This window comes from Lissotriton vulgaris, chromosome 1_1 (genome assembly GCF_964263255.1).
Source record: "Lissotriton vulgaris chromosome 1_1, aLisVul1.2, whole genome shotgun sequence".
NCBI lineage: Eukaryota > Metazoa > Chordata > Amphibia > Caudata > Salamandridae > Lissotriton > Lissotriton vulgaris.
The window spans coordinates 1,342,095,650-1,342,119,351 of record NC_141685.1 but is presented as its reverse complement, the minus strand read 5'-3'; the positions used below and the strand labels follow the sequence as shown (position 1 = coordinate 1,342,119,351).

Here is a 23,702-nt window from a genome sequence, read left to right as displayed (position 1 = left end):
GAGAGCTGTGTGGGCTGTGTGGGCTGAGAGCCGTGTGGGCTGTGTGGGCTGTGAGAGCTGTGTGGGCTGTGTGGGCTATGTAGGCTGTGTGGGCTGTGAGAGCTGTGTGGGCTGTGAGAGCTGTGGGCTGTGAGAGCAGTGTGGGCTGTGAGAGCAGTGTGGGCTGTGAGAGCAGTGTGGACTGTGAAGGCTGTGAGGGCTGTGAGGAGTGTGTGGGCTGTGAGGGCTGTGTGGGCTGTGGGCTTTGTGGGCTATGTGGGCTGTGAGAGCTGTGGGCTGTGAGAGCTGTGCGGGCTGAGAGAGCTGTGTGGGCTGAGAGAGCAGTGTGGGCTGTGAGAGCTGTGTGGGCTGTGAGAGCTGTGTGGGCTGTGAGAGCTCTGTGGGCTGTGAGAGCAGTGTTGGCTGTGAGAGCAGTGAGAGCTGTGAGGGCTGTGTGGGCTGAGAGAGCTGTGTGGGCTGTGAGAGCTATGTGGGCTGAGAGCTGTGTGGGCTGTGAGAGCTGTGTGGGCTGTGTGGGCTGAGAGCCGTGTGGGCTGTGTGGGCTGTGAGAGCTGGGTGGGCTGTGTGGGCTGTGAGAGCAGTGTGGGCTGTGAGAGCAGTGTGGGCTGTGAGAGCAGTGTGGGCTGTGAGAACAGTGTGGGCTGTGAGAGCTGTGAGAGCTGTGAGGGCAGTGTGGGCTGTGAGGGCTGTGTGGGCTGTGAGGAGTGTGTGGGCTGTGAGGGCTGTGTGGGATGTGGGCTGTGTGGGCTATGCGGGCTGTGAGAGCTGTGGGCTGTGAGAGCTGTGGGCTGAGAGAGCTGTGTGGGCTGAGAGAGCAGTGTGGGCTGTGAGAGCTGTGTGGGCTGTGAGAGCTGTGTGGGCTGAGAGAGCTGTGTGGGCTGAGAGAGCTGTGTGGGCTGTGAGAGCTGTGTGGGCTGTGGTTCCCAATGCTTTGTGAAGGCTGTTTCCCAACTGCTGTGCAACTTCTTCTACTCTTAGAGCTGAGATTTCCATGAAAGTCTTATAGTCTGAATTCAGCACCTGAGCGTAATAGGACGGAATGTATGAAGCTCTGTGGTTATACTGAATAAGCAGCTACCTATGTTATGCCATCTATTAATGTAATAACTGCACTTTCACAATTGCTTTATTAACCTTCCTGCTTTCTCAAATTTGCTTGAAAATGCACGATTTTTCTTCTTTTTATAACCCCCCCCAAACCCCCCTTTTGGGGTTCGGGGTCAGTCGCTGCGCTCGCTCGCTACGGTGCTGTATGCAAATCACTTTGCGCCCCACCTCTTTCAAATGTCACCCAACGCCCCTGGTCGCGGCTAGGACCTTGAGAATCATACATCCTGAACGCGAAGCATTTCACCATCCCGAACCCTGCTGACTTTGTCGCGGCTCGGACCTTGAGAATCGTACCTCCTGTACACAAAGCATTTCATCACCACGAGCCCTGCTGACTTTGTCGTCGCTCGAACCTTGAGAATCGCACCCCTACCCTTGAACTTTGAGTAACCGAGTCACCCTAGCTACTCAAACCCCACCCTAACTGACTTATTAGGGAAGTGTATTGTCATTGGGCCTTGTGATAAATCAATATATAAAGGATACTATATTTTCATAGAAACCCGGTGTGGTGTCCGTTTGTAGTGTGGCAAGATATTACTGTATATGATCATAAATGCTTTACACTGGCCCTCGAGGTTCAGTCTGACTGCTTGGTGATACTACTAAGGGGATAGCCCCCTATCCTAACTAGAGGAAGCAGGTACCGGCTGGGACAGATGTACTCACCTTTGCCCCCCAGGGACCGCCCAATCTAACAAGCACAATATCCTTCATTAAACAACATCAAGTGTTGCATGGCTAATCACTTCTAAGATCCCAAAAGCGAGACCTATTGCTTGGCAATGCTTGTAATTGATAATGAAGTGGATTTTTTTCACTTGGCTAGCTTTGTCTTTACTGTCTGACACAGATATCAGGAGACCTCCTATTTGAATATTGCCTCCAGTTCACGTGTGGTGTTCCTTGGATGGGAAAGTGTGATTCTTTTTTTACAGCATACATACCTCAGTGTGAATAATAATCATAACTCATTTTAATGCAGCAACAATCACTGTCAAAATTGGGCATATAAAACGTTTAAGTGTGTTGGTCATTTCTCGATCCTCTACTTTGATCACAACATTATCAAAAACGCCGAAGGAAAACTTTTTCTGCTGAAAACATCACAAAAACATCAACATTCCCTGTAGATGGCATCAGTGAGAGACAATGGTAACCCTAGCCCGGTGAAAGCGTCAGAAATCCAATGTGTGATACATTCCTCAGTAATGAAAACCCAACCGGCTTTGGAATTGTTGATAGCATTACAAAGAGCTGCAGAAAGTGCTCAGTTGATGACATCACGCACACACTCTGCCTGCTGAATGCACTCCCTAGGAATGACATAACTGCCACCCTGCTGTATTTAATAACACACTTGATGGCATCACAGACTGTTTTGAAACGCGTTTTCCCACATGACCACCAGCCCCTGCAATTCAGTAATGTGCACTTTATTAATGAATTCACATTCAGCAGTTTTGATGAATTTCCTGTGAAAGTCACACCGCGGCCCTTTGAGGTGAGTGGCTCAGCTCGTGACAAGTGGGGGCAGGGGATTTACCAAGTGGTTTGTGCTTGAGGGTATAGGCAAGTTGAATGTTGGTGTGCAGGAGAAGGCTTTTCTCCTCTGCGCACCCTCGTGGCCAGAGAAGTCTTTCGCGCTTGACCTCCGAGACTATTATTTCCTAGGACTAGGAAAGCGTTGCAGTGGCGTCGTATTGCAGTGTGTTTGTAGTAGGCCATTTGTATGGAGCAGAAATGGCCAGTGGGGCATTTGGTTGTAAATGTGTTGCTGCTGGTGCCACAGGTTTGCAAAGTTGCGAGTGCAAAGTCATGCTGCGGGTGGATGACAAGTTCGAAGGGTGGCAGATAAGTTAGCTTGGATCCTGAGGGGGTGAGCCACTTCCAGAGGGGAGTTGACCTTGGGAGGCGAAGTGGGGCTGTGATACTCATGAATGATGCGAGTGGAGAAAGAGTTAAGGGGCAGCAAAGAAGAGGGAAGTTGGCCCAGGGATGCACAGACTGACAACTATTGGTGTTAACCGTCAGCATATTGAAGCATGTGGTTATGTGTTGATTGTGTACGCAGAGGGGGTTGGGGGTGTGGGTGCTAGGAATCCATACTTTAATGGTTCTAATAGGCCGCAAGATGTTGCCAGGTATTGTTGTTATTCTTAGTGCAGAGCTGTCTCTATAAAGTGGCATTTTTCACGCTGCATCAATGTCTTTGCCGTCTCATTGTGCGGCAAAGAAAAATCCTGAAATGTAAAAAGGTCATCTGGCAGTTCGAGTTAAATACAATCTTTGAGTAGATACGAGAGTGTTCCTAAATTCTTGTATACGGTTCTCACTGTAAGTGAAAGCTATGTTTGCGGGGAGCCACTCTTCCAGCAGATAAATCTGAACTGCGCACAGATAATTCCCCTCATCATTATCATGCAAAAATAAACAAAAATACAAAGGACTGCGAGTGAAACCCCTCGATGCTGCGCGCGCTTTCTAATTGTAAGGTCTGGGATTGAGAACAGATGTTTATCAGAGTTATGCGCCACATTATGCGAAAACGAGCCGTCTTCAAAGCTGGTCAGACGGTGGGTGAACAAATTGGACCCGTCATGGGCAATGCCCAGCGGGCCCCGGCCTCGCGCTGCCAATCTGGACCACAACCGCGCCGCTGCCCCCTAACGCCCCCTGCGTCAATGCCAGAGGAGGCCTCCCGAGAGAAGATGAGAGGGGGAAACTCGGCGTGCTCCTCCCCGTGGCTTCCCCAGGTGTGGCTCTATCCCCCAATCCACACAGCGCGCGCTCTGAGGTGGTGGAAACCTCGCGCTCGCTCCGTTTTATCTTAGCGCGGGAAAAAGTGCAGGTGAAGGAAGCTTCGATGAAGAAGCACCTGTAGGGAGCGCCACTTGGGACTGATGTGAAACGGGGACTATCTTCATCTGATGTAACACAACGAAAGTATACCTCGTCTCCTGGCACAAAGGTTATCCACAAACATATCCAAGCAGAGTCTGCTGCTAAAGTTGGTGTTGAGGTGAAAAGTTCTGCATATACTTGGGAGAGTTTGGGTGGCGATGCAGCATTGACAAAGCACTAGACATAGATGGTAATATTTTTTGTTTGTTTTTTATGAACACGGTTTTTTGATATGTATAAATGGCTTCACATACGGCATTATCTGCAATTATGTGTTTAGTTGGAGGAGGCATTTAAACAACATAAGGGGCCATCGGCTTGATTCATCAAAGACCCGTTTTGCGAGTCTCTAATAGCGATTCATAACGAATCGCTATTAGAGACTCGCAAAACGGGATTCATGTAGGAATCGCAAAATAAAATGCTATTCCTTCACATTCCTTATTTGCGATTAGCAAATTACTAATTGCAAATAAGGAAAAACTCCACATTCATTCCTATGGGCCAAAAGGCCCATAGGAAGAAATGGGGAGTATTCCTTATTTGCGATTAGCAATTTGCTAATCGCAAATGAGATAGCGATTTGAAGGGTGCCAGGGGTGTCCAAAGGACACCCTGTAGCACCCCTTAAATGCACATTTGAACAGGTGTTGCGCACACACATGTCCAAAGGACATGTGTGTGTGCTACATGCAAAAGAAAAAAATGCACTAAAGTGCTTTTTACTCTTTTTTCGCAATTTACCACCAAGTCAGACTTGGTGGTAAATTGCGACCAAATATTGCGATTTCGCAATTTCTATTTGGTTGATGAATAGCATTTAAGGAATCTCAAATAGAGATTCCTTAAATGTTATTCCTGGCAAAATAGCGAAATCGCTATTACCGATTTTTGCATTTGGGATGATGAATCCCAAATGCAAAAATCGCACTTGCAAAGGGCCAGATTCTCAGAATCTGGCCCTTTGCGAGCGCAAATCAGCTTGATGAATCAGGCTGTTGATGTATCATTGAAATTCGCATTCGCAAAGGCCGAAATTCGCAGAATATCAGCCTTTGCGAATGCGAATTCGCTAAATGGTATGTATGAATGCAAAATCATTGGGAATCAAGGAATCGGTAAAAATGCAAATTCCTAATTTGCGAAATTGGCCAATCTGCGATTATTCTGTGATTCCCTACATTTGCGAATTCTCAGTTTGCGAAAATCGCAAACGGAAAATCGCAAATTTAGGTAATCGCAGGAATATCGCAGATTGGCCATAATCGCAAAATAAGGAATCGCAATGGTATGTATGAGAAAATCGCAATTAGCGATTTCCGGAAATTCGCAAATTACAGAATCGCAATTACTACCAAGTAGGAGCAGGTGGTAACCAGGTGCAAACTATTTAGGCAGCAACAGAATTCCACAAACTGTTTACCACAATGGCTGGGCTTTACCTGATAGGTGGGAGGATGCGTCTGAGAGCTGCTGCACAGAGGAGGAGACGCCAGGTGAGGATATTCCGTTTGCACGTCAGCATCTCCCAGCGCCTTGAGGAGGAGCTCTACACCCATTACAGGCTGGATGAAGACAGCATTAATGATTTAATTGCGGAACTCAGACCCTACCTTGAACACCCCACACACAGGACAAATGCCATCTCCACTGAAATCCAGGTCCTGTGTTCATTACACCTGTTGGCATCAGGAAGTTTTCAGGGTGTGACTGCCACAGCATGAGGGGTGTCACAAAGTGCCCTTTCGCGATTCTTCCATGCCTTTCGAGATGCCATGGTTCAGAGGATGCAACATCACATTAACTTCCCCAGCACCCCACAGGCACTAGCCAAGACAAAGCAGGACTTTTACCAAATCTCGCAATTCCCACACGTGATAGGATGCATAGATGGCACACATGTTAGAATATCCCCCCCCCCCGCCCAAGCAATGAATACATCTTCAGGAACCGGAAATGCTACCAGTCACTGAACATTTAGGTGGTGTGTGATGCCAAACACATCATAACTGACATAGTAGCAAAGTATCCTGACAGCACACATGACGCATTCATCTTCCGTCACAGTAGGATATACCGTAGACTCTCAAGAGGCGAGTTTGGCGAGGGATCCCTACTCGGTACATACCTTCAGACATAGGGCTCATTTGAACTAACTACCATGTGCATTTCACAGACTAACCATTTAAATTTAAACCCCCAGGTGACAGTGCATATGCAGTACTGGATTTCATCTTGACTCCTTACCTCAAACCCACCAATGCTAGTGAACGCAGATACAACAGGGCACACATCGCAACCAGAGGCTCCATCGAATGGACCTTTGGGATCCTGAAAAGCAAATTTCGGTGCCTCCATTAAAGTTGATTTGCACTCCAATACAGCCCCAAAACGTGTTGCAAAATAGTGGTAGCATGTGCCATGCTGCATAATATTGGCACAAGAAAAGACACACCAGTGGAACTGAGTGACTCAGGATCCTCTGACGTGGAGGGGCCTGGACCAGGACGTATGGTAGCTGGTAGAGCGGTTGCAGCAGCTGGGCGCCAGAGGCGTGATGAGATTGCGCGCAACTATTTTTAGGTAAGGAAAAATGACACAATGCCAAATCTTGTAAGTGTGAATGTGGTTTTTAATCCTTACATGCAGGAAAAATAATAACACAAAACGTTCAGGCACAGTAGTCATACTACATATGTTTGGCACATGTTTCAGTCACAGTGCTATAAAGAAAAAAGGAGTGACTTTAAAGTGAGATGTTGCACAGCGTGATGCTAATTGGAAGGTGTAGGCTTATTGGTCCTGCCACTACGGCTCCTCTCCACGGTGGGTGGTGGGGTGGTGCTGCTCTGACCTGACTGCACGTCCTCTTCACTTGGAGTTAGTACTCCAGGCCCTGTTGTGCGTACTGCCCGCAGCTCGTCCACAGCAGTTGTAACTTGCAAAAGTGCATTTTCAATATCCTGTGCAGCATTTGTGAACTGACGCTGCACCTCAATGCTGCGCCTGGCCTGGATGCTTGTTGTAGACGCCAAGCGGTTGATGGCCTGGGTGTAACGATCTTGGCGCTGCAAAGCTCTGCACCTAGCAGCACCCTCTGTGCGCAATTCCTCACATACCGCCTGTAGGCCATCACTCAGTACATTCCTCAATCCCCTGAAGCCTGCCCTCGCCTCTCTTTGTAACAGTTTAATGTTTTTGGCTTGCAGGCGCTGCACCTGCAACATATTGAGTTCCAGGTCGGCAAACACAGAGTCTTCGCCTCGGCCAATCAACATTGTTAGTCGTGCGCCGTCTGCGCCTGGCTGCACTTTGTGGGATATGATGGTCTGGTGCACGGCCCTCTTGCTGTGGCTGTGTGTCATCATTTTTCAAATTTACACCACTAGCATCTGCATCATCCTGTATTGGCGCAAGTGGACTCACGATGTGTCTCCTCTTTTGCTTGTGAGTGGTCACGGGGCTGTCCTCCCCATCAGTGTTGACAGCAACACAGGGTACAAAGTTCCCCAAGGGAAACAAAAGAGTAACGAAGTGTGTGTTAAGGAGTGGAAGGTGTTTGCGAAGGGAACTGGGGGGTTCCCTTATTGGAACTAGAGAGCCTCACACACCCAGCAAGCTAGATGTCATGCTTCATCACTGGCCTTCTGCCCCTCGTCAGACTGGCGCTGCAATGTCTGACGATTCAGAAAAGGGGGTGGTGATGGCCAGAAACCGGTCCCCGGAAGCTTGTTTCCTTCCCAGTGTAAGAATTGGCTTGGTAGTTTGGTCTACCCTGTTCCCATGATGCACTGGGCCAGGGAAAGACTAATTTGCATGTAGCCAGGTTCTGAGCTGGGATGGTGCAGTGAGCTAAAAAACGGTGATGGATCAAGCCCTGAACTTTGGACTGGGTAGGAGTGTTCTGCTTAATTCAGATACTCTGTCCATCACCACCCCCTTTTCTGAATCGTTTTGTCCACCATAAGCGTGGAAGGGTATACTCAGATGTGAGTCCCTTGCTCACTGCACCATCAGGATTCAAGCAAGCCGGGCCGAAGACGGCTGAAATGCCAGAAACCGGTCCCCGGAAGCTTGTTTCCTTCCCAGTGTAAGAATTGGCTTGGTAGTTTGGTCTGCCCTGTTTCCATGATGCACTGGGCCAGGGACAGACTAATTTGCATGTAGCCAGGTTCTGAGCTGGAATGGTGCAGTGAGCTAAAAAACGGTGATGGATCAAGCCCTGATCTTTGGACTGGGTAGGAGTGTTCTGCTTAATTCAGATACTCTGTCTATCACCACCCCCTTTTCTGAATCGCAATGTCTGACGGGCACCTCATAGGTGCTCTTTGTCGGGGTTCTTCCGTTCCAGCCAGTTGATGAGTGCGTGTGAGGGGTTCAAAATTTGTGTAGTCGTGCAGGAGTGGTGAATTTAAAACAAGGTGAAACAGTCCACAATGACCTTTATTGATGTGGCTGGTTCCCTTAGTTAAAAAGGTGGGAGGGGAGATAGAGAGACAGGGAGGATAATGACTAGCTATCTCGACCCTCAGGTCAGGTCGACATGTTTCTTGCCTATCGGGCAATTCTTCAGGACCTATCGTGACAGTACTACACAGTGAACAATTGTGAGAAAGGAAAACAAAAATTACAACCTCACTAGGTCGGTATTTGATAGGCTTAAGGTCCTACTCTGGTGTGGTGACCCCTAGGGAAACCCTATCGGGCCCCGCAGACTGTTCCTGTGGGACCTGCACACTCTGGTTAGGTACCTTGGCGGCGTGCGGTCATCGCCTCTCACATCTACCCCCACAACACACGCGAAATTCAGTGTTGTCATCATGGCCGGCATCTCCTGAGTCCAAACCTTCATCGACTGTTCCACTGCCTGTAGGCTGTGGTGAAGATGGTGCTGTGGACAGAACAGCACACATTAATTTACTGTACTCACTTGCACTGTATAAATACATTTTTATCACCTATTGGGTTTACATTGGTGTATTGTTTCCCTTTCATGGCCTGCAGATTTTATGTTTAACTATTTTGGCAGCAATTTTTCAACTTTGATTTTCATGTGACTACATCTCCCATAATGCATTTCTATGTCTGCCTGTGTGCCTGCTCTGGATTACCTATCTTTTTTCCTGACCCTTGGTCACTGCTGGGGGGGTGTTGGGGGGTGTAAGGGGTGTGAGGGCATACTTCTTACCATTTCCAGATGCCAGAGGTTGATCAGAGCTGTCAAGATCAGCCACTCCTCCCACACTCTCTGGTTGCAGGGTCCCCTCCACCAGTTCCTCAAGGGGTGTGGAGTCCGAAACAGAAGAGGTCCCACCACCGGTTAGCCTGGACTGCTCCAGCCTGGCAGCTAGCTTCTCTTTGGAGCGCAGGCGCAGTTCATACCAGCGCTTTCTGAGGTCCTCCACACTCTGGGGTGTCACCCCCACAGCATTCACCTTATGCTGGATGTCCTCCCAAATTCGCCTTTTACGGCTCTCTGGCACCTTCAGGGATTTTTTACCAAATAATAATTCATGGTTTGACACCATTTGCTCAATCAAAGCCTCCAGTTCTGCATCAGAAAATGTTTGTTTCCTTTTCCTGGAGCTTTCACTCTCCTGCTGCTGGGATTCCTGCCTGGGCGTGTCTCCACTTTCTGCCATGTTGCTTCAGGAGCACAGTTCACTCTCCCAAACACACCTTCACTCTGCCTCTGACTCAGGAACTCAGGTGCAGCATTTGTAGTCAATCACTTTCTGGTTGTGATGTCATCATGCTGCACCAGAGTCCCTGATTGGCTTATTTGCGAAATTCGCAAAATTGCGATTTTTTTCCGTTACGGAATCGCAAAAATTGCGATTTTTCCATTGTGAAATCGCACATTTTGCGATTCCTTGAGGTTATGGAATCCCACAAGGGTAATTCGCAAATAAATAGCGATTTTTAAGGAATCACTATTTATTTGCGATTTCTTTCATACAAACCGATTTGCGATTCTGAATTTGCGATTCGGTAAAAATCGCTAATAAGGAATCGCAAATCGGTACTTTCATACATATGGCCCTATATATGCTATTTTTGCATTCTGTGCTTAAAGCAGGAACACATACAGTCAGCAACGTTTAGTTATTGCACACAGACAAGCATATGTGTTTGATTCCTCTCTTTAGTTTAATGAGATACAGATTACCCATATATTTTGCTAATTGTGTTTTTTCCTCAGTGTCGGAATGCCGAAAAAATATTAACATTGCCTATTTGTACATAATGCTTACTATAGGAACACGCCAGCACTACGTAGGCACTATACTATGCCATGATGCCATGATTTTGCAGTGCTAGTGTGCTCCTTTAATGTCATCTCACTTCCCACCATGTGACATAGTTTACTTCCTTTGGGCCCCCTCTTCTTACTGTCAATACATCAAGATTAGGAAAACTCCAACCAGTGATTCCTTTAAAGCATTTGCCTCTCAAAATAGGCTGAGCCATTCATCAACTCATAATCTTTCATGGAGCAAGCTTCCCTACCAGGCCCGGCTCCAGGAATTTTTATTTGGGTGGGCCGAGTGTGCATTCGGGTGGGTCACTGCTGGCCCAATTTGTCACTTGTATATCTAGCCAGGCCTGCTTCAGGGCCCTCCGTTATCTCTCCTTAGTCTTACAAGGGCCGGTAAAAAGCATTATTTTCCTTCCAAATCTCTTTCTAAATGTTATCACCCTCAAAAAGTTTTTTTTTGCCCAGATAATGTCCCCTTGATGGGAAGAGGAGGTTTCTGATGTGGTAGTATCAGGCAAGTGACACTTCTCTGGCTCTCCCTCATAACCTCCTCCTCGGATCCTCTTACTGCCACCCTCCACCAGTGCCCCTCATCTCTACGTAGCCCCACCCCTATTGAACTCCTCCTCGGATTCCCTCACTGCCAACCTCCACCACCGCCACTAATCTCTCCATAGCCCCCCTATTGAGTTCCTCCTTGGACTCCCTCACCACCATCCTCCACCAGCGCCCCTCATCTCTCCATAGTCTCTCTCATATGTATTTCATTTGTTACATAGCGCTATATCAGTGTAGGGTGTCACAGTACTTTACATCACGCACACATTATTCAGAGACAATCGATCATGCAAGTGTGGAAATCAGTCTACAGGGAATGTCACATAAACCAATGAGGATTACAGGGTGTAGGAATCATATGTCATCCATTCTGGTGGGCAGTATATTTTAATAGGGCTTGGTCTTGAGAGGCATAAACTCAGGATTTAAAGCATACTCCAGTGGTTAGGGCTTGGCTTTACTGACAAAAATGTATATCTGCCCAAACAAACTCTTTATATTATATTTATATTTAGAATAATGAAAGACTGGGGAAGTTCTAACAATATCACAACACAAAAAAGCTAAGTTCTAACTACATCATTCAGGTTTGCTTACAGCTCTTTGATGACAGTTTATAGGTCACTGTCCTATGATAGGATTGTAACTTCTGAACTGTAAGTAACACACAAATCTCTGTGACAAAGGCAGTAACCCACTGAGTTATCCACAGAAAATACAGTTTATCTGCATTTCTAAACTACCAACAGGCAAATTATTGCTCTCCAACAGGTTCATAAATCACCAGAGTTATCTGGTTATTTTGTATTGTAAATAAAGCATACGCTGTGCCTTCCCTGATTTAAAAAAGAACACATCGCTACACATTCTCTTATCTGTTCGGTTCCTCATTACAAACCTGTCTGATAAGCAGCTGCAGGGGCCAGGAAAGGGGAATCAGGATAATCAAACTGTTTTTCTATGCAGCAGGAAGGTTAAGGTTACCCGGTACCAAAGAAAGGATTAGTCCCCTTCACCATGCCCTTATTGTACCTGCACGAGTGGGTGGGGATACAGCCCACCTTTCTAAAAGGAGATGCGTGATTGGGGGTGCCTGTGAGAGAGAGCCCAGGCCCAATCACTCAACTCTCAAAACAGGAAGGAAAACAACTTTTGAAGGAGCGTTTTCAAAGAAAGTGGCCATTTTCTACTGGCCTTCGTGCCAGAACTGCCAGGGCCAAGGCTCATGTTTGGGTGGGTCAGGCTCATGCTTGGGTAGGCCTGGTCTACCCTCTAGAACCGGGCCTGATCCCTACCATGGGAGATCGTAATGGGCTTAGCCGGAAAAATAAATCATGTCACTTCTGCGTGATGTCCGCTCAGCTGTCAACAAACCTGATTTCATGAGGATGACTTTTATGACTTTTAACCATACAGGATGTTGTAGCCAATAGTACTGAACATGCTGAGGCAGGCTTGTATTATCTAGACCTTAATCAATCAATCAATCAATCAATCAATCAGGGGATTTGTAAAGCGCACTATTTACCCGTTAGGGTCTCAAGGCGCTGGGGGGGGGGGGAGCTGCAGCTAGTGGTCGAAGAGCCAGGTCTTGAGCAGTCTTCTGAAGGCCGGGAGGTCTGCTGTCTGTCGTAGGTGGAGGGGGAGGGTGTTCCAGGTCTTGGCGGCGCGGTGGGAGAAGGATCTGCCCCCGGAAGTGGTTCTGTGCATGCGCGGGACGGCGGCCAGGGACAGGTCGGCGGAGCGGAGGTTCCTGTTGAGGGCATAGAAGGAGAGTCGGCTGTTGAGATAGGCTTGACCGGTCTTGTGGAGTGCCATGTGTGCGTGGATCATGAGTTTGAATGTGATTCTTTTGTCGACGGGGAGCCAGTGCAGGTCTCTCGGTGTGGGTGATGTGGTCTCGGCGTGGGATGTCTAGGATCAGGCGTGCGGAAGCGTTCTGGATTCTTTGGAGTCTGCTGAGAAGTTTGGACGGGGCTCCGGCGTAGAGGGCGTTTCCGTAGTCGAGTCGACTGCTGACGAGGGCATGGGTGATGGTTTTTCGTGTGTCCGCCGGGATCCATCTGTAGATCTTGCAGAGCATACGGAGGGTGTGGAAGTAGGAGGAGGAGACTGCATTGACTTGGTTGGTCATGCTGAGCTTTGAGTCAAGGATGACTCCTAGGTTGCGTGCGCGGTTGGTTGGTGCCAGGGGGGTTCCCAGTGATTATGGCCACCAGGAATCGTCCCACGCTAAGGGGTTGGGCCCAAGGATGAGGATCTCCATCTTGTCCGTGTTCAGCTTGAGCCGACTAGCCTTCATCCAATCGGCGACGGCCTTCATACCTTGGTGCAGGTTGGATTTGGCGGTGAGGGGTTCCTTGGTGAGGGAGAGGATCAGCTGGGTGTCGTCAGCGTAGGAGAATATGTTAAGGTCGTGTAGTCTGGCGATGGGAGCGAGGGGAGCCATGTAGACGCTGAACAGCGTCGGGCTGAGGGAGGATCCCTGCGGGACGCCGCAGATGGTTTTGGTGGTTCCGGATTGGAACGGGGGGAGGCGGACTCTCTGGGTTCTGTCGGAGAGGAAGGAGGTGGTCCAATCCAGGGCCTTGTCTCGGACCCCTGCGTCGTGGAGGCATGTGGGTAGTGTGTGGTTGCAGACGGTGTCAAAGGCGACGGAGAGGTCTGACCTGAGAGTAATTGTAATGACCCCAGAGTAATTGGAGTAATTTCACTAGTTCTGCGCTACTCTTTGACACACAATTACAGATAATAACTCAACTATGTCCACTCCCATAATTCGGAGTAATTTGGAGCAAAAAACCTAACGGAACAGAACATTTAACGACTGGTGTTTGTGTTCCGTTGCATGTAGTGCCATTTCCTTAGGGCAAAATGCATCCTCGTGTTCATTTTAGATGCAAGGGTGTATTTTGCGCTAAGAAACTAGCACTAAATGCTGGTAGTACGTTGGGGGAAAATCCTACCGCAAGTGCACATTGAGCGAGCGCAAGTGGCCATTGCTGTTCATGGTCTATTGCATTTACTGCTATTTCTTAGTGAAAAATGCATTCATCCGTCCATTTTGGATGTGAGGGGGCATTGCTGTGCTAGGAAAATAGCACTAAATGCAGAACTACTCTTCTCGAGTAATTCTGTGCTATCTCGCAGAGTTTTTTGGTAATTGTGCGTTATTCCGCTGCACAGATTTACGCATGTTTTGCCTTCCCCTAGTATTATTCCCAATATACATTTGAAGCATTCATGTCCCAGCATGCTTAGTACTGTTGCTGAAAACCAAGATTCCGTGAAACTGGTGGAAGCAGGGTTAGTTGCACCTTAACACATTATCCAGCCCCTCAGGTTTATTTTCCCTCAGCTTGAGATTGGCACTTTTTTCTTTAATGATCTTCCTTATTCCACCCACAACATCTCAGCAGGCCCTCTGGTTTTACTAATGTATATATTTAAATTATAGCACGTCCGCATGAAGTATAGCAAATGCGCTTAATTATTTATTTATTTAACGCTTGCCGCTTTCGTAATGTATTTATTAAAATTATAGCACGTCTGCTTTAACTATAGTGGATGCGCTTATTTATTTATTTTATTAATAGTGCAGGCCGCTTTCATTAGGGCAGGGCCGGGGGGGGGGGGGCACATTGCAATGACAATGCCGTTTATTTATGTTTAAAAATCCCAAAACATAAATAAAAGGCATTGTCATTTCCAATGCCAATAACTCAAACTCGCGTACATGCAAGACCTTATGCATTGCAAATGCTTGTTAGTATCTTCTTATATGTTTGAGACAAAAACATTTTTTTTTCCAAATCTTTAGATTATACAGCAGATGATGGATTATATGGCAAATCCGTCATTTTGTGGAATATACAGCAGCAGCAAAATCACATAAATCCAGTGGCCCTGACTATAGGCGTACATATCAAAGACATCTGTGTTTTGCAATTTCAGACAACCTATGAATTAAAAAAAAAAGTATATGGCATCTTTCCTCACTACAGCAATCCATGTCCTTTCCTTTTTTCTGTCATTCCTCTTTTAGGCAGATTATCAATCACAGACTCTTCCTGAGATTGTATTTGGAGAGACAATGTGTTTAAAAAAATACAAGAATCTCACAATTTCATGCCAAAAACAGCTGTGCTAGCCAGGAATTATAAGCTTAGAAACAGCTATTGCTTCAATGACAAAGAATTTACTAGTTCAGTCAGCAGATAGTTTGCACCAATGCTACAGATACCTTAGAAAAAAGTAGAGATAATTTCTTAAAAAGTTGTGCGAATATAGCCAACATATGATAATGTTAATTCTATTTATATAGCACACCTACAGGGGGCGTGGCTTGGGCGCCGATGGCGATGGTCGCCTGAGAGCTCGGCTCCGGGACTGAGCCCGGATTTATCCTGTAAATCGGAGGCTGCGGGGCACCCCAGACCCTGCATTCGGCTGAGCGGACCGACGAAGACCTGCCGGGGCCCTTGGTGGGGTTCGGACGAGGGTTGCTCCGGAGTGCAACCGAAGTTTGCGGAGTCGCGGAGTGCGACCCAACATGGCGCCCGGACTTCTTTGTCCCCCTGGCCGGACCCACTGACTTGGAGGAGCGTCGCGAGCGGCGACTTGCGCCCGACTTCGCCATCCCCGACTGCTTTGTGCACTAGTTGTCTATTGGATCGGATTTCTCACGACGAGTTTGCACTCGGTTGGGTGGCCGGGCGGATGCCCACGTTATAGGAGACCCCGGGAGCGGACGCCCTGTGATCCGGGCGGTGGCCCGTCTCGCGACTCCGCACTTAGCTACGTCTTCCCGGCCTGCCCACTTCCATGGGAGGCGCGACACCTTGGCGCTACACTTCGTCCAGTGGAGTTGGAGACCCTCACCCTGGATCTCTAGCGGGTGAGCGTGCCTGCCTGGCACGGCGACGGTTGTCTCCACCCCCTCATCGGTGCCCTCGGACGCCGTGGCGGTGGCGTGAGTTGAAGCGGAGAAGTCTTCACAGGCCCTGGAGACGGAGGTCTCCTGTACTCGATCTGAGGACCAGTAGCCGGGAGGGTCGTGGTCGACACCTGCGCCCGGAGACGCCTACTCCGGGACCTTCACGGAGTGCCCCCGGCGACATGGGGAAACCTAGAGGAGCCAAGGGGCCCACCCCGACCGCCTCGGACTCGGAAGCCCAGGACAAAGAGGAGCTTGGGGACCCAAAGAGTTCTGATGGCGCGTCGATGCAACGGCAGTTCGACCGCGTCCTAGAGGCGATAACGACCACGAGATCGGCCCTCCAACAAGACATTGCCCAGGTGGCGACGAGCCTAGGTCTCCTCAGAGCGGACCATGGCAAACTTTCGGACCGGGTCAAAGAAGTGGAGAGCTCGGTGAAAACCTTGGAGCCGGCGCAGCGAACCTTGGCTGCGACGATGAAGGATGCCCTGTCCCGAATTGCGTCCCTGGAGCAGAGGGCGGAGGATGCGGAAGGCCGCAACAGGCGGAACAACATCCGTGTCGTGGGCCTCCCGGAAAAAATCGAAGATGGCGACATGGTGACATACTTGGAGGCCTGGCTCCGTGACACGGTGGCCCCGGAGGGGCTATCCTCCTTCTACACTCTGGAGCGTGCCCACAGAGTCCCGGCGCGGCCGCCGCAACAGGGACGCCCCCCGAGGCCAGTGGTGGCGCGATTATTGCACTTTAGGGACAGGGATCTAATCCTCAACGCCGCCAGGCGTAATGGTCCATTCAAAGCAGCGAACAGTCAGGTGAACATCTTTCCGGATTACACCTACGAGACTCAACGCAAGCGTTTCTCCTTCCTGGCGGTCAAGCGCGAGCTCAGGAGTGAGGGCATCCAGTACTCGCTTCTCTACCCTGCAAGGCTCCGCATCATAGTCGACGACAAAACTCAGTTCTTCGACACCCCGGAGGATGTCTGTGCCTGGCTCGAGCTCTATAGGGCAGGGAAGGATGGTTTTGGCTCCTCGTCCCAACAGGCAGATGAGCCGGAACAGAGGCGGCGATCCAGGAGGATTAGGAATCGCCGCGGCCGCACGGGAGGGCCCTCCACTGCAGAGACGTCGTCGGAGCGAAGGGGAGTGCTGGAAGTGTTGTCGGAGTTGTCGGGTGCACGGGACGAAGCCATCGAGGAGGAGGAAAACCTGGGTGAAGAGGTGGCACCATCGGACTCGGAGGACTCAGTGACTGATAGTGCCCATACACCGGTGATCACACCGAAATCGGTGGAGGACCTTTTGGACGGACAAGGGTAACGGGTGTGCTGCCTTATTTTGGGTGGGGGCCCGGCAGGGGGGAGGCGGTTGCCGTCCATAAGCTGCTGACAACGGGGGGGGGGGGTGCCCCTGTTTCTGCCCCGGGAGAGGTTGTCGACACTGTTTAGGGCTTGCAATGGTCCTGGTGGCCTAAGCGTCGAGGGCCCACTGCCTCCGCCCGGCCCGCACCTGGCCCTTAAAGCCTTCCCACGGTGGCGACCGTGGGATTAGTTGGGGTTACTGGGTTGATGGAAGGCGAGGTTTGGATGGGATCTAGATGGTATAGTTTGGGTCCTGTTCTGGGGTGGGTGGGTGAGGGTTTGGTTCGTTCTTGGGTGGTTTGGTTTTGGTTGGGGGAAATGGCCGCCATCAGTGCTGGGAGGAATGATGTTCTTTTTTTGTGGGGACCCGAATGGGGAGATTGTGCGAGAACGTTATGGGACAATGGCTGATGTTGCTAATTTGAAATGTGTCACTTGGAACGTAAGGGGGCTTCATACTATGTCCAGGCGCCACAAGGTCCACGCTTATTTAGTGCGTAGGGGAGTGCAAATGGCGCTGCTGCAGGAAACTCATCTGAACAAGGCGGAAGGGGCGGCGCTACAGCGTAGATGGCGGGGGCAGGTCTTTTCCACCTCGTACTCCGCTTATGCCAGAGGGGCGCTAATATGGATCAGGGCGGGGGTCCCCTTCCAGGTCACGAGAACAGTGGTAGATCCGGAGGGGCGATACGTGGCTATCTCGGGAACACTGGGAGGGAGGGATTTGAACATTTGCTGTGTGTATGCTCCTAACATGGACCAGACTGCCTTCCTTTCCAGGTTATCGGGCTCGTTGGCCCACTTCTTCTCCGGGCCCCTTCTGCTTGGCAGAGACTTCAATTCCGTAGTGGACGTAGACATTGATCGCTCGCATCCACCGCTTCCCGATTCTCCGGTTCGTCGCACAGCTAAGGGTCGTCAGGATTGGCAGACTCGCTGGGGTTTGACGGACATCTGGAGAGCGCATCACCCCGCAGCTCGGGATTATTCGTATTTCTCGAGCCTTCATGAGTTACATGTCAGACTAGATGGCTTTCTAGGGTCGCCCGAATTGGTCTCGGCGGCGGTCCGATCCGAGTACTTATCCAGGACCATATCGGACCATAACCCCCTCCTGCTGGACCTTCACTGGTTCCCCGGGAGGCCGGCGGTGCCCACCTGGAAGCTGCAACCCGAGACCCTTGAGGACAGTGTTTTCAGGGCGGACCTGGGGGACAAGGTGGTGGAATTTTTTGCGTCCAACGGCGGCACCGCGAGTACCAGAGCGTTAGAGTGGGATGCTTTTAAGGTAGTGGTGAGGGGTTACTGTATCTCTAAGAAGGTGGGCATGAGGCGTGTTATCCTAGCTGACCTAGATGCAGCGGATCGGAAACTCCGTGAGCTCGAACTTCGGCGCCCCGGGCACCCGGAATTGCAAGTACCAACGGCGGAGGCGAGGGAAAAGGTGGCGGCAGAGGTCGAACGGCTCCGCTGTTTTGACTATAAGGCCTACACGGTCCGATCCATCGCAGAGGGGGACAGATCGAGCGCGTTGTTAGCGTGGCTGGCGAACCCTACGCACCAATCCCAATCGACGACAAGTATGCGACGGGCAGACGGCACCGAGGTACACACCCAACCGGAGATTCTTAGCTGCTTCCGGCATTATTATGAATGTTTATACCGTAGCCGTTCCGCATGAGACCCTGACCGACTTGAGGATTATTTACATCCACTGGAGCTCCGCACGATGGAGCAGGAAGTGGCGAAAGCCCTTGGATCCGACATTGAGCTGGGGGAGATCCGTGGGGCCATCAAACGGATGGCGAGAAACAAGACCCCGGGCCTAGATGGCCTGCCGGTGGAGTTTTATGCAGCTTACGCTGACCTCCTGGCCCCTCGACTATTGGTGGTCTACAGGGAGGCGAAGAGGCTGGGGCGACTCCCGAGCTCGATGTGTGAGGCGTTGGTGGTTCCTCTCCTTAAGCCAGGCCGCGACTCGTCCGACCCGGGGTCTTACCGTCCCCTATCGATGCTGACGGTGGACTACAAAATACTGAGCAGCATCTTGGCCTCGAGGCTGCTGGGACACATGAGTTCCCTGGTGCATGTGGACCAAGCTGGTTTCATCCCACGACGGAACACGACTATGAATATCCGCAGGTTGTTCCGTTTGCTAGGGGAACCATTCGTGGATGCCCCGTCCCCGGTCGTCCTGTCGGTGGACTTAGAGAAGGCTTTTGATAGCCTGGAGTGGGACTACCTCTGCACGGTACTGCGGAGATTCGGCCTAGGGGAGGGCTTTGTCAGATGGACCACGGTTCTATATGCCTCCGCGTCGGCCAGGGTCCGGGCGGGACCGCTGGTCTCCTCGCGGTATCCGGTAGAACGAGGCACGCGGCAGGGGTGTTCACTGTCCCCACTTCTCTTTGCGCTGGCGGTGGAGCCACTCGCGCTGCACCTTCGATCGGGAGCCCATTATACGGGCTTGTGGACGCCTGCGGGCCCGCATTATGTTTCACTATATGCGGACGACCTGTTGCTCTTCCTGGAGGACCCGATCGACGCTCTACGTGGAGCGGCGGGGGCGCTTACAGAGTTCGGGGAGGTCTCGGGTCTCCGTGTGAATTGGCCCAAGACCTGTCTTTTTCCGGTACGCAGGGGCACTCTTGCCCCTGCCCTAAGTAGGGAGATTAGGTGGGAACCCGACTGCTTTAAGTACCTCGGGGTATTTGTTTATCACGACCAACCTGACCTCCTAGATGGGAACATTGCCCGCAGCATTCGGGCACTCCGAGGCTGCATGGCCTTTTGGGCCACGCTGCCGCTTTCGGTGGCGGGACGGGTCGCCCTGCTTAAAATGGTGGCGCTTCCCCGGCTATTGTACTATTTCCGGACTCTACCGATCTGGGTCCCACCGGCCACGTTTCGACTGTTACGCTCCATGGTGGTCGGATTCCTCTGGGGATCGGGCCGCCGGCGGGTGGCCCTCAAGACCCTGATGAGACCGAAAGACGAGGGGGGGCTCGCGGTGCCGGACTTTGAAAAGTATTATCTGGCGGCGCAGCTCCAGACCTTCACCCAGGAGGTCGCCAGGGAATTCCGGGGCCCGGAAGACGGGAGGGGAACGGGCATGGCCAGGCATGTTCTATCCTTTATAGCGCTGCGACAGCGATTGGCCCTTCGGGACTTGTCGATGGAGGAGCGGACTATCCGTCTGTGTTGGAACCGGGCCCACGCCCGGGGCCAACTGAGGATCCCGTACGCGCCTGAAATACCGTTGGGGATGTTGACGGCCCTCCCCCACGGAGGGGATTGGTCACGCTTGGCGGCCTGGGAGGATGCCGGTTTACAGCTGGTTGGGGATCTGTACGAGGACGGAGCGCTCTTGTCCTTTCAGGATCTTATTGACCGCTTCGAGATCCCCCGTGGTGACTTTCTGCTACACTCGGCCATTATGAGAGCGATCCAGGCGCACTGGAAAAACGGGCAGGAGGAACCCCCCTTATCTCAGGTGTGCCAGTACGTGATGATGTCGGCGGGCACGGTGAAGGCGGTCACTTGCCTCTACGGCAGGTTGATTAACGAAGGGTTAGCTCCTCTCACCACTCTCAGAAACCGTTGGGAGGAGGACATTGGTAGGGAGATCCCGGAGACGACTTGGTCCCAGCTGGTGAGACGAGCCTGGAAGGGCACACGCAACGCCCGTTTTCAGTTGGTACACTATTACGTTCTCCATAGAGCGTACCTGACCCCGGTGAAGATCAGGCGATATTTTGCCACGAACTCGGCGGCATGCCCTAGATGTCCGGCTCCGGAAGCGGACCTCCTACATATGTTATGGGCCTGTCCAGGTCTGTCATCTTACTGGAGGGACGTAGAGACGACCCTGGTGGAGGTGACGGGGAGAGCCTTATCATTCGATGCGGCGGTGGGGCTCCTGCACTGGTTCCCACACACCCCCAGAAATAAAATTTCTAGTAAATTTATCGACCTGGGGCTCCTCCTGGCTAAGCGAGAGGTGACCAGGAACTGGAAGGCACGGGTTGGTCCAACGGGCAGCAGATGGCACAGTGAGCTTTTGAAATGGGCGGCGGGGGAGAGCGCGCTGAGATATCAACTAGCTTGGAGGCAGCGTAATGAGAAGGCGCAGGAGGCCGCGTTGGAATGGGAAATGTTGGTTCAGGCCCTCAGGGATTATTGTGCCCCCAGCGACTCTGAAAGTGAAGAAGCGACTCGCCCCGAGTCCCGGTAAACGTTTGTACTGATGGTCCTATTGCTATCCCCGTGGGTCCCAAGGCAGATCCTGTGTAGGTGACTCCCTGGCGCTGGTGGTGGGGTGGGGTGGGGTTTCTTTGTTTAGTGGTTCTTTGTGGGTGGGGGTTTTCTTTTCTTTTCTTTTGGGTTTATAGGCTTGTTTAGAAAAGCAGATGACGGTCAGTGTATCATCCGGACCAGCTCAAACATCCTACTGATCCCCCTCTGTATTTCGCCGCCCGACCCCAGGGTTGTGGGCCGGATGGCTGTGTTCGGGATTGAAGGTGGGGGGCCAGTGGGTCTTATACTGTTGATACTGCTTATGATACATGGCTGGTCGCTACTGTAACGATTCACTAATTCCTGCAATAAAAATATATTTAAAAAAAAATATATATATATATAGCACACCTACACCAAAAGTTTCATGGCACTGGGAAAGAGTATGAGTGAGTGTGATAGAGAGAGTGAGTCAGTTCAAATAAATACAGGTATTCAACAGTAAAGGCTTATTTAAACAACCCCATTTTTATTGATCTTCTAAAGGATTTATGATCAGATTCAGAATAAAGATGAACCAGAAGAGAGTTCCATTCCATTGGAGCTAAGACAGAGAAGATCCACGCTTCCTACCTGTGTTTGTGAAACCTAGGTGCTGCTAAAAGGTGTGCTGAGGATGATCGGAGTACCCGTGATGGTATGTATATGGTAATCCATTTGGCTACAAATTGGTTAATCAATTAATCCGAGGCCTTTAAGACCAGGGGCCCCATTTACGAGCCCTTGCGTCACTTTTACACCGCCGGTGCGTCACTTTTTGTGACGCACTAGTGGCGTAAGAAATGCGTCTTGTTGAGCCATATTTACAAAGTGACGCATCTAGGTAGATGCGTCACTTTGTAAACCCCTGCGCCAGGTATAATGTATGCAAGGGGGGGCATATTGACGCAAGGAAGGGTCGTAGAAGTGACGCAGTGAAATCTATGAGATTTCACTGCGTCACTTTTCGGACACCGTTGCGTCAAATTCTTGCGCCTGCCTCCCAGGCCCACTCCAGCAATGCGTCACTTTTGCGCTTACAGATACGTCAGAAATACTGACGTATCTGTAACTCCTTGCGACATGATGCGTCATACATTAAATATGACACATCAGGAATGTCGCAAGGAGTGCGCACAGAGAAGTGATGCATCGCTGCTTTCACGCAGCGATGCGTCATTTCTCATAAATGAGGCCCCAGGTTTTAAACTGTATTCTTTGTTTGATTAGAGGTCAATGAAGTTGTTTCGAACACAACACAAAGGAACTCGACAGGCCCAATCCGATGCTCTAATGTTGCCCAACAAAGATTATGGCTGTACATAATATTGTGATTTACAGGTGGGTAACCTCCTCCACTCTTATGACAGTGATTCCGACCCTGGACTCTTCCTAGACTTACAAATTGTCTTGTTATTTACATCGATTTCAGAAACATCAACAGAAGTGCTAGAACTGCTTTTAACTACTTCTGTGGCCAAAAATAATCTTTTGGTAAAAATCTTACAACTTTACAAAATGAGGATAGCTCGTCTTTACCCGTCTTTGAAGATTTTTTGAAGGTGGTAACGTCTGTTGCGAGAAAACCCTTTCGACAAAAAAGGAGGAAAATAACTCCTAGTTCTATTTTGTGTCTCAACAGGGAAATAAATAAACTAGTTAGGGAACAATATCTTTGCAGATCCCTCGATAGAAACAATAAAATAACCCTTCTGAGAAGAAGGGGGCATAGGGTCAAAATGAAAATAAAAAAGGACAAAGAGGACACAATATGGGTTAGCTTGCGTGAGGCCGCAGTGCACGGGCAAGCAAGGTTGTTCTGGTCCTTAATTATTGAGGGCTGCGGAACAAGGTCTTTTCCTTCTCCAATTCCCATTGCTGAAGCCATTTGAATTAGTTTTATTTCTAACCTTTACGCGAGTAATGGCTGTTTAAATGCCTACGTGGATTGTAAAGAAGATAGCTCCCTCATAGATCCTCCCTCTGAGAGGGTTATTGAACGGGCTATAATAGAATTACGCTCCTCTGGTGCAATGGGCCCAGATGAGCTCCCTGTTTTGGTTCTGAAGCAGGATCCCAGTTCTTGGAGCAAGATTTTGTTTCCGATATTTAGGTACTGCTTCATTTGCAAAACAGTTCTGCCATCTTGGAAGGGTAGCATTTTGGTGCCGCTGTTCAAGAAGGGCGATAGGAATGTTCCTCAAAACTATCGCCTAATCGCCCTTCTTGATGCAATTGGTAAGGTCTTTTCTAAATGCCTGCTGTACTCAATAAATGAGTGGGTAGTCAATAGT

The 23,702-nt window shown here is 50.2% G+C and overlaps 1 protein-coding gene across 1 annotated transcript; it reads right to left on the bottom strand.

Annotated features, from left to right (window-relative positions):
- Positions 1-7,203: 7,203 nt before the first annotated feature.
- Positions 7,204-9,656, bottom strand: LOC147749134 (uncharacterized). Its single transcript, XM_086929482.1, has 3 exons — positions 9,203-9,656; positions 8,833-8,905; positions 7,204-7,501 (listed from the first exon to the last, which is right to left on the bottom strand). Exons 1-3 carry the CDS (start codon positions 9,654-9,656, stop codon positions 7,204-7,206), a joined length of 825 nt encoding a protein of 274 aa, XP_086785608.1.
- Positions 9,657-23,702: the final 14,046 nt, after the last annotated feature.

Excerpts from the sequence above, each read along its gene's own strand:
- LOC147749134 (XM_086929482.1), bottom strand. The coding sequence starts at position 9,656 with ATGGCAGAAAGTGGAGACACGCCCAGGCAGGAATCCCAGCAGCAGGAG. Across the intron at positions 8,906-9,202 it reads ACCTCTGGCATCTGGAAATG|CACCATCTTCACCACAGCCT; the intron begins GTAAGAAGTATG and ends TTCTGTCCACAG. Across the intron at positions 7,502-8,832 it reads TCAGGAGATGCCGGCCATGA|TGTCAACACTGATGGGGAGG; the intron begins TGACAACACTGA and ends ACCCTGTGTTGC.